Consider the following 13,977-nt stretch of genomic DNA (forward strand, 5'->3'; position numbering starts at 1 on the left):
GTCATATATATCAAAAAAGCCTTAAATCTTTATATAATATTTGGTCAAAGAATGATACATACAGAAATTCACAATGATGAAATAATTATGATTTTTTACAAAGGTTTATGTACTAGTAGGGTCAATCCACTGCTATTTCTAAGAGCAAAAAATTGGAAACAACTCTTACAGCCAAATGATATAATATTAAGCAAATAAATCAGGCTATATTTATTCAAGAGTAAGCTTTACAATTAGAAGACAGTATTATAGAAACAAAGACACAGAGAATAATATTTAAGCTAGTTTATTCTTAAAGGACCCAAATTTAAAAGCATATGTTCAGTAGAATCACTTTGGGGGAAAATTAGAATATAAAAATATGAATATGTATATATGAGAATAGAAATATACAAGACCAAAGAAGTTTTGCTTTTTAAAGAACAAACTGCAACTTCTGCACTTAAAAATGAGATAGTTGTACCTTCCTACAGTAGTTTTAATCTCTGCATAAAGTATTGCCAATAACAAATATTTATCATTCTGAATAGCATTTGGAAGAGACAACTATAAAACTGCCGAACTTCATTAACATGTATTTATTATAGTATATATTTTATATGATATTTTATTATACTATAATTATATATTTATATATAGTATTTTCAGCTAATGGAACTCTCACTTCAAAACAAGTAAAATGGTTCATATTTGCAAGGAGAATTTAAGTATTTTGTTCAGCTTTGAAAAGCTTCCTTAGTTTCATATTTTATGAAGATGTTCTTATATTATTACAAAAGTTCTATTAAAAAGGAACACAAAATTTCATTTAAATATGAACAGTGGTTTAGAAAACAAAGGCAAGTGGGAAAGAAAGTTCATCTTTGGCCTTATTTAAAATGGTTAGTATCAGAGATGTAGAGCCTCAACTGAGGTGCAAAAATATTCAATATAAAGAAGAAAGCACTTCATTTACTAATCCAAGATTTAAGAGGGGCCTGGAATATGTCAGTTCTAAAGGATGAGGCAGATTCTCCATTGATCAGGATTTCCCATCGGAGCACAAATAATGCTCTAAATATACAGAAGCTAATTTAAGAAAGATTGGCATGGGTTTGTCATTGGCATAATGTCATTGGTTAAGGTTCAATTATAAACATTTCCAAATGTTATAGTTTTCTTTATATTTCTTGTGGGAAAACAGAGCCTTGGGTTTCTCTTCCCGACACTAAATTTTTACTTTATCTACATATGCCACTAAACAATACCCCAGCTTAAAAAAACCTACTCTTAGTGAAAATCCATGGCAACATTTGAGACCATGTGTGACTCCATGATTGAATTAAGGATCTGCATACGAAACCCACAACAACCTTTTCTGCAGTATTTCACAACACTGACTTGAGGAGAATTTTCTTATACCGGCAGCTCAAGTCAGCCACCAAGTACAAAAATACGTGTAGGATATGAAGAGGCTCACCTCTGATACCACTACTGACATTACCCTCTCCACGACTGCTGCTATGACTAATAACATCATTGAACTTCTTATGTTCTAGGCACTAGGTTAAGTGTTTTTATGTAAGAGGGATGGTCCTTGCTTTAAAGATTTTTTTTTTTCCCTGATGGGGCATGTGAGAGAGTTGTGCCTCTTAGTCATTCATGCAACAAATGGTGAATGAGAGCAACTGTGTTTAAGGTATTTACCAGCACTTATTCATGGGAGAGGGCATGAGAGTGGGATGGAAGGTGCCACAACTTTCAGAGAAGCCTACAACACACAAAGTATTGAATAGCATAAACGTACAATTTCTACACAAAAGGCATCCTTTTCTACCTAATAGTAATAATGAACACAAAGTCAAATTAGTCTTGAAAATGAACTTCTTGAAAATATATTCCTTAGGGACTGTAAATTTAAAAAGCAAGAAAAAAGAATACATATGGAAAAGAATTTGAAAAAGAATATACATATGTGTAAAACTGAATCACTCTGCTGTAGACTTGAAACTAACCCAACATTGTAAATCAACTACGCTTCAATTAAAAAAAAGGATACCTATGGAATTACAGGGCAAGAAAGAGGTCCTTTACAGAGAGAAGCATTTATGTACCTTTGCTTCCAACCCCAATAGTTATTCCAATTAATTTTAAACAGAATCTGCATTATTCTGCTATATTCAATATGATGATCTAGTTATATTAAAGGTATAGAGAAGTGATCCATATCACTATAATTTAGTTAATAGTAATACTAGTCCTTAATTTATTTTCATTTTTAAATGTGCAATTGTCTAAAATTTAATTATATGTTTTAGTTAACGCAAATGTTTTTTCTTCTGCTTAAGAATAAAAAAAATGCTTTTTCTTAATGTTTTGAAAGAGGCCTGGCTTTGGGTGTGTGAAGTCAGTTATTCTAAGTTTTCCTGGTTTCTCTTTTCGCACCAGAGAAGAATTCAGCCTGAGTTCTGATATGTAATTTCTCTAAACTCATTGAACCTGATTTCATCTAGTCATCCTACTTCAGTTATAACCTGTGTTGTTACTTTAACTATTTAAACATATTAAGGTACACTAAAAAATTAAAAAAAAAAAGTACCTTTTATTTAAAGACAAAAAATGCAGTGTCTCCTTTTCCATTTTTCTCATGAATTTTGCTTCTCTTCTCAGTCTTCATGAGTTGTTTCAATTTATATATCTATTCCTTCCTTGCACACAAAATATGCCACAAACCAGAATTAATTTTCCATCCTTATTAACTTCCTAGATTTCAAAGCTTGTAAACTTGATGTATCTTCTGATCTGGCTATCATTGCTTGATATATTTCGGGTGCAGATTCAATTTTAAACAGATTTGAGTTTTTCAATATTAGCCATGAAAATATCTAAGGAGAGCTCTCATATGTCTTTTTTTCTTTTTTAAAAAAATATTTATTTATTTATTTTTGGCTGAGTTGGGTCTTTGTTGCTGCAGGCGGGCTTTTCTCTAGTTGCGGTGAGCTGGGCCTACTCTTAGTTGTGGTGTGTGGGCTTCTTGTTGCGGTGGCTTCTCTTGTTGCGGAGCACAGGCTCTAGGTGTGCCGGCTTCAGTAGTTGTGGCGCATGGGCTCAGTAGTTGTGGCTTGCGGGCTCTAGAGCACAGGCTTCAGTAGTTGTGGCACACGGGCTTAGTTGCTCCGCGGCATGTGGGATCTTCCAGGACCAGGGCTCGAACCCATCTCCCCTGCATTGGCAGGCAGATTCTTAACCACTGTGCCACCAAGGAAGCCCTCTCATATGTCTCTTAAGTCACCTCTCTTCCAGGCAAGATATCTTTATTTCTTTCCACTGTTTTTCATCAGACATGGTTTCAAGGCCTCTCACCAATATCTGGATGCATATACTCTGTTCTTGTCTTTATTAAAATACTGTAGCCAGAATTAAATACAGCATTCTATCTAGGTGGGTTACGGCCAGGCCAGGGTATAGCGGAACTGCTGTCTTCCTTAATCTGGTAACATGGAACTAGCTTTGGGGGTGGCCATGTCAGGCAAGAGCTAAAAATCAGGGACACCTTCAGTAACTGTTATTATCCCAAGTCTATGAAACTCTACACTTGTACAATTGAGTTCTTTTAACCTGACTTCAGGACATTGCCTTTATCTTTCACCACACTATCTAAAATAGGCTTGCCTCTCCCCAGTCTTCATCTTTACCTGAATTTGGCTTCAGAGAAATCATCTCTATCTGAAATTTTATTATTTATTTACTGCTATGCAATTTTATCATCTATTTACCCAACGAGAATGACAATACCATAAGAGTGGAGCCTTTATCTTATTTACCTAGGTATTGCCTGGCATAGAGAAAGTATCCAATAAATGGCTGTTCAATGAATTCATCATCATTTGATAAATTCTATCTTCTTCAATTCTGAATAAATCATTTGAATGTTAATTCTGTCAATCTATCATACTACCCAATTCTCTGAGACAACACCTATTGAAAATTTGGTAAGAACGCCTTTCATGTTTTCATCCAAGTTATATATACCCAATATTCATCAAATTCTGTTGTTTTGTTAGAATATAACAAGAGGGCCCAAGTACAGTCTTATAGTATACGTTATTTAATTCCTTTCAGAGTGACAACACACCTTAATTAGCACATTTTGGGAAAGGGCATCCTAATGCTATTACCTAGCTTAGTGCATAATTTGGTAAAACTCTCACTCAGAAAACAAATGGAAATACCTTTATTAAGATCAATGTAAACTACATGTATAATATTTCCCTGATTTGTCAGTCTAGAAATCCTATCAAAAAGGAAAGCAGACACTGGTTGCTTCAGAGACCCCAGCATTGAGGTGGCTAGTGACCACTTTTTAATTTTCCTTTTCATTTGACAAAGAGAAATCCTCCGAGGATCAGCATTGAGATCACTAGTTTCACCAGTTGTTTCTGGAATTCATCATCTTTGTGAAAATTGGTCATTTGCTTCCTGCCCGCCAGTCTGAGGACTACTCCTAATTTCTAATGATCAGGAATAGTCACTCAATAATCACAGTCCTTTTCGTGCACAGGGATACAAAGCGTCTAGATTTCCGCTTGCTGGCAGCCATGCTTTTCCAGTGTGAACGTCATTCTCTTGTGTGCATGAAGATAAAATTAACACAGGAACCGGTGGCTCTGCTTTCCACCTGACAGCTGTTTCGTGCTCTAAACAATGGTCCACCACACTTTCTTTCTCGTGCTCTAAAAATAGCTTGACTGTCTAACTCTTAAAAGTTTTGCAAGCCTCATCGTGTGCAGCTGCTTAACTCTTCCTACATTGATTCTTTTAGATCATTGTTACTCGTTTTTCACACCATTTGCTTCTCTCTTTCTCTTCTCTACACAGCCAAGCTTACCAATTAGTTCTTAGAGTAGCCACACTAGTGCTTCAGATGCCTCTCCCTTTTCTTCTCTCTAAGTTATCACCATCATGTCAGTACTTCTTCTGGGGGATCTTCACTCTTGAGTTTCCCTTTCTTGTTAGGGTTGTCATCTAGGTATCTGCAGTAAGCACCATTTCTCTCATTTACTACTGAATCCTCAGCATTTAATGCACTTCCTGGTACACAGTAGGTACTCAAGAAACATCTGTTTAATCAATGAGTAAATATTCTCTGTAATTCCTTCATTTTGACTTCCTAAAGCTTAGGGCATTCACCTGATTGTGTCCTTGAACTCTTCCTCATCTAATAGAGATGGTAGATGCTTTCTTTTAGTATTACCATTAATTCTTCTTTACCAATCAGGTTGTTGTTTTTGTTTTTTTAATAAGTCAAAGTTATATCTTAAATAGTGGTACTCAATTCAGCTTTCACAATATTCAGGGGTATTACTTACTGATGGACAATAAAGAAGATCCCTGGATATAAATAAAAACTTATATTAAAAATGTTAAAATATTATATGGCATTATATGATATATATTAACTGATAAATCAGCATCACAGTTATCAGAATATACAGTTTTATAAAAATTCTCCTGTGTATTCAGTGTTCAGGATTTTTGTCTTATTTCTGAGAATGCATATGAAGGGCCCTCACTATATAAAAAATAATTTTAAAAAGAAAGTATTAGAACAGTAGAATGGGTTTAATTAACTTTTTTCATGCCCATCTTCCATTGGATACTAGAGATACCTGACTGCCCTCTGAGAGGAATGTCTCATGTGTATGAAAGGGTTATATTCAAAATTTGACCCAAATCTTTTGTTGAAATGAGAAATCAGATTTATAATTTATTTCGACTGTGCATGTCTACCAATATTTCTATCTTAATACAAATTTCAGCAAGCAACTAGCAGAAAATAAATTGCTGAATCACAGATCTTGAAAGAAAACCAATTTATCTATCGTCTTGATTTTAGGGATAGTCATTCAAGACACACACACTGTTTTAAGAGACTATGAGATGTGGAATGTTAACAACCTTCATTGTCAGGAAACTTCCTAAAATTTTGCCTGAATGCCTCATGCATCACTTTAAGCTCATTTCCTCTCATTGAACAGAGGCAGGACAGCTGGTCAGCATCTTCCATCTGCACTGCCTTCAGCCTTCCTCTAACTGTGTTACACAACACCCTTCTGAAATGGGAGTAGGAGGCCAATTTGAAACAGGAGAGAAAACTCTCAGGAAAAAAAAAAAAAAAAAATCTTGTGGGAAATAGTGTTTTAAACTTAACTTTGAATGGGGCTATAGATTAGGTCAGGGAATGGGCCAAAATACTGAAGTGCTGTTCCCTGAATAATTCAGACTAATTCTTAAATAGTATTAGGGGGTCATAAAACACCAGGCCTGGATATTAAAGATGTTTGTGCTTCATCAAAAAGTCTTTGAATGTGACTCTCTGGCATACTGCCAACAAGGTCAGCTCTTTGGGGGAAAACCCTATGCCAAAGGCCAAAGAGGCAGCTGTGTTATTCAGCTCCTGAGAGCTTCCAACTCAACACCCACACAAGCTCAATTATGAACAAATTAAAGGGATCCAGACTGAACATAGTAATTCTGGTAATTTAAATAAATAGAGGAAAGTCTACAATTAGTAGGAAAAGATTGATTTTCTGGAAAACCCAGAAAATGACACCCTAACCCCTTTGAATAAGCATAGTTACATCTAATTATTTAAAAATAAATTCCCTTTATTCATCATTTTAATCATTTCTGATCTGACTTAAATGTGGCCACGTGCATGCCAGCAAAAGTATCCACAGATATTGAGGCAGAACAGCCTCAAAAAAATCTATAACTTTTCGATATATAGGAATTAATGACCCTGAGTAAAATTATAATCAGAGTCTTACACCTACATTTTAGATCACATAGATAAATGTTGTTACTCATTTCTACCTTCTTCAAATGCAGAGAAAAATTTAGAGTCATTCAGAAAGAATCAAAGATTCAATACTGGGGAATCTATTAAAATAACTCACTATATTTATAGAATAAAGAACAAAATACACATGATCATCCTGTATATAGATCCTTAAAATCACTTAATAAAATTCAACATCCATTCCTGCTTAAACAAAGTGAGCAAATAAAAAACTTTCTAAGAAGCTAGGAACACAAAGAAACTTGTTTAAATTGATCAAAACATTTCTATCAGGAACCAACAGCAAACATCATAAATTAATGGGCACACGCATGGTTGAAGCGTTCCTCTTTAATCTTTAAATTCATTTTTGATGAGCTGATCTCAAGTTCATGTGGGAGAATAAATGCATGTGAAGGGCCAAAGTAATTTTACAAAAGAAGAAACAACAGAGGAAGATAGCTCTATAAGTTATCAAAATACAGTGTAGTCGGATGACAATTGAAACAGGGTGATACTGGCATGGGACAGACCAATGTATCAATAGAACAGCATGTCTGGAAATCACCCTGTGTATGAAAGGGAATTTAGTATTCAATGTGACTGCATTCCAAATTAATGGGGGAAGGACATAAAAGTCAGTAAATGTTATGAATAATTTGCCTATTTACATGGAGAAAAATTTTTCTACCTCATAAACCATGAATAAAATTATTGCTAAACATGGAAAAAAAAACACCAAGCCTTTAAACGTACAAGAAAATAAATGAGATAAATAAAACCAAACAGTCATGAAGGAAAAGATGGAAACATTTGACTATAAGACTAAAGCCTTTTTTATAGTAGAGGATATCACGATCAAACTAAGAAGACAAATAATAGATTGCAAAAAGTTATTTATAACATACATAACAATATTCTAAAGATGAAAAAGAATTAACAAATGGAAATATTTTCGGCAAAGAATACGAATAAACAAATCATAGAATAAGAAATACAAATGCACCAAACCCCCTTATCCAAACCAAAAAATACAAACTCTCAATTAAGTCCAAATTTAATCAAAAGGGGAAAAGTAAATAGTAAATCAAGATTCATTCATATAATGTAACACTATACAATTAGTATAAAGAAACACAACGTGTGACAGAGATGTTTGTACATAGATGGAATGGCAATTAGGTAGAGTATTTTCTATAAGGATATACATAGCAAACTATGTTAAAATCATGTTTGTATCTCAGAAATAAAAGAAGGAGATGGGGATGAGAAGTCTTTATTTTTCACGATAAGAACTGTCTGTCTTTGGAAACATAAGTGAAAAGAAATAAAGGGAACCCACTCACCTTGAAAATAATTTGAACATAATATGCAAATGAAAATACTAGCTTAGACTCAGCAGCAAAAATGAAACAAATAAAAACAAACAAGGTACCGATGAGGCTTATTAGCCTTTGAAGAAGTTTAAAGGCTTTATAAAGGAGGAATATCCAACATAAATTATGCAATAAATAGGAGGTTTATCTTTTTCATTTTGAACCATATGAAATTGCTGTTTTTCTAGGTCAAAAACAATCAAATAGCACTAATTTGCTGTTCAACCTAAATACCTCAATTTTTTTAAACTTTATGAAGAAAGGATCTTGACCCTGCTGAGAGGATTATTCCTCTAAGCATAGTCACCAACCTTTTTATCAAATATATTAATTCCTTATGTTGGCCCAGTGCCATATATGGAAAACTAAACTACTTACAATATCTTTTTCATCTAATCAAACAGGAAAGACACTTCCAAATGTTTACCATTCTGGTATCACCTGAGCTTATTCATTGAGAAAAAGCAACATATTTATTGAGCTCACTCAATTGTTCTGAGAATAGGGGTTCAGAATGGCCCTAGAATGTTGACCTCAGAGCCCTCTGAAAGACTGTTAGCTTTAATTTGGCTTTTCCTAGAAGGGACCAAACTTTGATAGTTTCTTACAAAATGCTTTTGTAGCATATTTTACCGCTTGTGCTGTATGGTGCATTTAAGCCTATGCTTTTAGTTTGATACCTGTATCCTGAAGAAAATAGCTCATGACCTTTGCCCAACTATGTAAAATTGAACAAACATTACTATTGTCATTTATGTTATAAGTACAATAAAATGCAAAGGGTGACTGCTAACTTCATATTTTGCAAGGGCTATTTCAATCTAAACGAGAACATTTCTCAGAAACAAAATTTTCAGTAACAAAAAATGTAAACAGAAATACTGTTTCTGGACATGGCTTAGGTTTTGTTTTTATGGAACTGATAATTTTCTTCTTTCTTAAAATGGATGCTATATTTTTCTTTTGCAGAGACTTTTAAAAACCATACTACTGGCTACTTTTTTTTTTTAATTAAATGAGGAAAAGAGTAATATATTTCTTACCCCAAATTAAGAGCAGTTTTTACCCATTCATCTTCTTTATAGAGAAATTGGGAAGACAGAACAGGAAATATTTATCAAGCACTCTATAAAAACAAATTGCTCCTTAAATTATTAGTAGTAATCTGTGTCACTGTCACACATTATTCCTTTGGTCAGAGGTTCACGCTTGAGAAAATACCCCTTTTTGACCAGTGCTCAAGACAGCTTCCTTATTAAGGCTTTCTGTCAGTCTCTCACTATAGATGATTAGAGCAAATGTATCCCAGCGATCTAGTTAATTTATAGAAAATAGAATCAATTTCTCTTTTTTCATCGTGACAGAACATCTTTTTGAACTCCTATAAATGAGTAACAGATAAGCACTATTTATCAGATTGTTTCATGGAACACACAGTTTTGATTATTCCATTTTCTTGGTGCTACTAATGAAATATGTAATATGCTTCGGGGAAAAAAAAAAAAAAAACATTGGCAAAGCTTGGCCTCTGAGCGTTCAGGAAGCAGTGAATATTTTGCTGAGAATTTATTTTGCACCAGCATCCTATTCCAATAGTTCTCTCTCTCTAAGGACCCATGGGAGTGCAACAATGTGCTTGGGTATCTGAGATGTCCTCCCGGATCTCACATTCCAGGGCCTGGAGAACAGAGTTTGCAGGGGCCCTTGCTCTGCCCTGGCAGCCAACAGTCACCCAGAAATTCCTTGTAGGACTCAGAACCTCACTGAGGTTGTCTGGGCATGAAACCAAGGTACCTTGACTCCCTCAATCTGGCAAACCCAGGGACCCCTCTTCCCTCTGGTATTACAGGATTTGGAGATGGGCACTTAAAGAAATAGATCTTCTCCACTGCCGCCATCCCCATCCATTGCACAGAGAGATGGGATGCCCTGTGGAAGAGTATTCATTGACCTGCTTTATCTTCCCAGGCCCTGCAACAGGTATGTACATGAGAAACAGAAGAACACTAGCAGAGGCGAGAATACAAACGCAAAGGTGGGTGAGTTAAAGATGCTTATGGCATTCAGATCCTCCAGAAGGAATACTCCTATTTTTCTGACCTATATATAAAAATGTCACTTATCTCTCTTTTAAAATGGGGTAATTACGATTAAATGTGTGAGAGGAGACAGGAAGATAGGATGACCAATATCCCCTCTTCCAAGCTTCAGCAAACCCTGCCCCCTAAGGTTGGAGTTGAAGAAACAACGGCAGGACATTCAAGAAGATAGATGGGCTGAGGCTGGACAGTCGATCTGGATGTCACCTCACCCTCACTTACCAAGGTCCATGCTCTTTGAGGCTTTCAGATTCATTGATTCAGGCTGCCTGTCTGGTGTCACAGATCTAAAGTTGAGGCGCTGATCCGGAAAAAATACTGCTGAATCCACCCCAGAGCTGCAGAAAGAAGCCATACGCCATATTTAGGTTTAGAATAAAATCTTATTTTTTATTCAGCAGTTCTCATTTTGAATACAGCCCCTCATCGCTCCCTCTGCAGCTCCCAACCAGGCATTTTCAACTACTTCATGAACCTCAGGTTTCTTTTACGAGATATAGCAACTCTGTTTTCATGCATTTTATCATATTCTGCAATTTAAATAATATTCTCTGGCTAATATCATGTTTTCCTCTTCACTGATTTCTGCTAATTGGGATCCTGCTATACAATATATAACTTTAAGTGGGTAAAGCAAACCCAGAAAGCACTGGCGCTTCAAAGGATATCACTAGATATTAGCAGAGCCTAAAGGCAAGTTAAGAGAGATCTGTGGGCTAAGAACGCCCTTCCTTTAAAAACAAGTGTAAGGGTTGTATCCTTTCTAGAAAACCATTCTGTTGAATGACTAAGGGCTGCCGTAGTTTGGTTTTCTACTTTATTTAGGTCTATTTTCTAAAACAAATGTTAATGCTGAGCAAATAGTCTGCTCATCAATAATACCAACAGGAAGTAACAGGAAAAGCACAGCTGACAATTTAGACAAAAGATATATCAAATGCCCATTACAGGCTTCCTAGTACTTGTATTCAGTCTCAAAGAATTCCATTTCTGATGAATATATTATTTATTTTGCTTGAGGATGGAGGAGATTATATAAGGGAATTACAGACAATGCCTCATTTCTCGATCTAGAAATAAATTATATTTATATACTTTTCGTGAATTAAATTACAGCCACTTTCTCCCTTGGTACTCTCCCTTGGTACATGTATTTACAAAGTAAATATGGTAGCTCGTTTCAACACAACTTTAATCTTAAATACAGTAAAAACTCAAATCAAGTATCCTTGGTAAATCTGAAAGTACTGAGGTTGAATTTTTTTCAAACAGTTGGGATTTGACATTGTAAAAAATAAAATAACCCCAAAATTCAACTGTCATGAATGAGAATCCTTCTAAAATGTACTGGGGATCTCGATTTCTTAACCAAATACACCAAAATAAGTTTAATCTTTTCTTGAAACTTATTAGTCATGTATATTTAGTATTGCCTTGCAGCAATAATAATATTGCTGAATGAATGGGCCTCTGTTTTTGTAATAGAGTGTAATATAGTATAATACAGCACAGCATTCAAAAGCACAGACTCCAGAGCAGGTCTGCCCATTTCTAAATACTGGCTCTGCTCCTTACTAGCTGTGGGACTGGGCAAGTTACTGAACCTCTCTGTGCTTCCATTTTCTTATGTATAAAATGGGTATAATTACACTTCCTACCTCCTAGAGTTGGCATCAGATAAAATGAGTTACAAAGATTTGCAAAGTAAGGAGAAGAGTGTCTGGTGCAGAGTAAGTGCTGTAGAAACATTTAGGAAACAAACAGATAAACACATAGACCTTCTTTAGCTTCCCAAATGACTAAGTTTCTGCTTTTCAAGTTATCCAAGTTTTTTTTACAGTTTTTTTGCCTTCTCTGTTTTTGTCAGACTCTCTGTGGGCTTGTGACTAAGAGCCCTTCTCTCCTTCTGTTTAGAAGGAATGATGTTTAGGGCCCTGGGCTTGGGAGCAAGATGCTAGGGTAGGTGGCCTCAATTTACTAGTGCATAAAATGGCCAGTGTATAGCACAGGGAACTACATTCAATAGCCTGTAATAAACCAGAATGGAAAAGAATTTTTTAAAATTGGACAGTAATAGAATTTACTTAAGAAAGTTATTGTAAGGATGAAATAAACTAAGATATGTTAAATACTGACAATAGTACCTAGCACACAGTAAGAGCTCAACAAAGTAAGCCATTAATCCTTTCCTTTGTTTCTGTAGGTTAGCAGCGGTCTTTGAATGAGGGCCTGAGGCACTCTCCAGCAAAGAAATTATACAATCTGCCCTCCGTATCCTCAGGTACGGCATTCAAGGATCACCCAAACTGGGATCAAAAATATTCAGAAAAAAAAATTCCAGAAAGTTCCAAAAAGCAAAACTTGAATTTTTCATGCCCTGGCAACTATTTACATAGCATCTACATTGTATTAAGTGATTTGAAGTATATGGGAGGATGTTATATGCAAATACTATACCATTTTATACCACAGACTTAAGCATCTGCAGCTTTCGGTATCCGCGGGGGTCCTGGAACAAATTCCTCATGGATACCGAGGGACAACTGTACATTTTTTTAATGAAAATTTGCTCAAGAAGCTTAAATCAACTCTTTAGAATTATGAAGGTTTTTCTTTTCTTTCTTTTTTTTTTTTTTTGGCTTCTTTCTTGGTGTCTGGCTACATGCTCAATAAAGAAAGCTACCGACATAAAGCATATTAGATGTGGTATCTAGTGATAGTGGACAAATATGTCAATTGTAAACAAAAATCCTGACCTGCTAGTGCTGTTGACACTGGCTTGGCATAATAGCAATATTTTAATTGTTTTAGCCCACTTTAAAGAAGAATTCTGAGATGCCATGGTGAATATGAGCTTCCCCCCGAGCCTTGATGTTTTGGAAGCACTTGCCTTTAAATGTGTTACTCGACCTTTATTTGCACCTAGTTTTTCATCCTTTGATCTCTTGTGATGACGTGGTTTTAGTGTCAGAGAGACTCACGGCCTTCATGGAACCAGTGAATTTAAGAGCTGGAAGACCTTAAAGGTCACCTCATCTAACTCTTCATCTTGTAGATAAGACACTGAGGCCCAAAGAGGAGACTGATGCTCCAAGGTCACGCAGCTGGCCAGTGCCAAAGCCAGGACCAGACTGTGATTTCTTGAACTCTTCCCAGAGCTACAAAAGCTTTGGCTAAAATGGTGGCCAGCCTGGGACACAGAGGCTGTTGCTGATCTTGAGCCCACAGAAATCAGACTTTTCCCTCTTACTGCAGTTTCATGCACACTCTCTGACGCAGCTTGCATTTTAGGTTAGTTTTTTGTTTCAACAGTGGTTCATATCGTGAAATAAAAGAAAATTAAAGGGTGAATCAAAATAGATGCCACATGTTATAATGAATACCTTTAGGGAGGAGCTTTAGAACCAACATGCATATTCCTCATTAAAACAGCTCACGCTGCTCAAGGCAGGCTATGGGAATCTACCCAACTAAGTAATGTTTTGGTTAATCCACCTTATTGTTTTATTTATTTATTTATTAGCTTGGTTTCTTTTCTTTTTCTTTTTTTTGATGTGGACCATTTTTAAGGTCTTTATTGAATTTGTTACAATATTGCTTTTGTTTTATGTTTTGGTTTTTTGGCCATGAGGCATGTGGGATCTTAGCTCCCTGACCAGGGATTGAACCCACACCCCCTGCA

General features: G+C 35.6%; 1 protein-coding gene across 5 annotated transcripts in view; it reads right to left on the reverse strand.

Annotated features, from left to right (window-relative positions):
- Positions 1–13,977, reverse strand: part of PARD3B (par-3 family cell polarity regulator beta) — a 1,043,271-nt gene that overhangs the window by 415,154 nt on the left and 614,140 nt on the right. For all 5 annotated transcript variants that reach the window (XM_057551599.1, XM_057551600.1, XM_057551598.1 and 2 more), the window contains one exon: positions 10,518–10,633. In XM_057551599.1, the coding sequence (XP_057407582.1) occupies positions 10,518–10,633 (116 nt within the window). The remainder of the gene's footprint in view (positions 1–10,517; positions 10,634–13,977) is intronic.

This window comes from Balaenoptera acutorostrata, chromosome 8 (assembly GCF_949987535.1).
Source record: "Balaenoptera acutorostrata chromosome 8, mBalAcu1.1, whole genome shotgun sequence".
Taxonomy (NCBI): Eukaryota; Metazoa; Chordata; class Mammalia; order Artiodactyla; family Balaenopteridae; genus Balaenoptera; species Balaenoptera acutorostrata.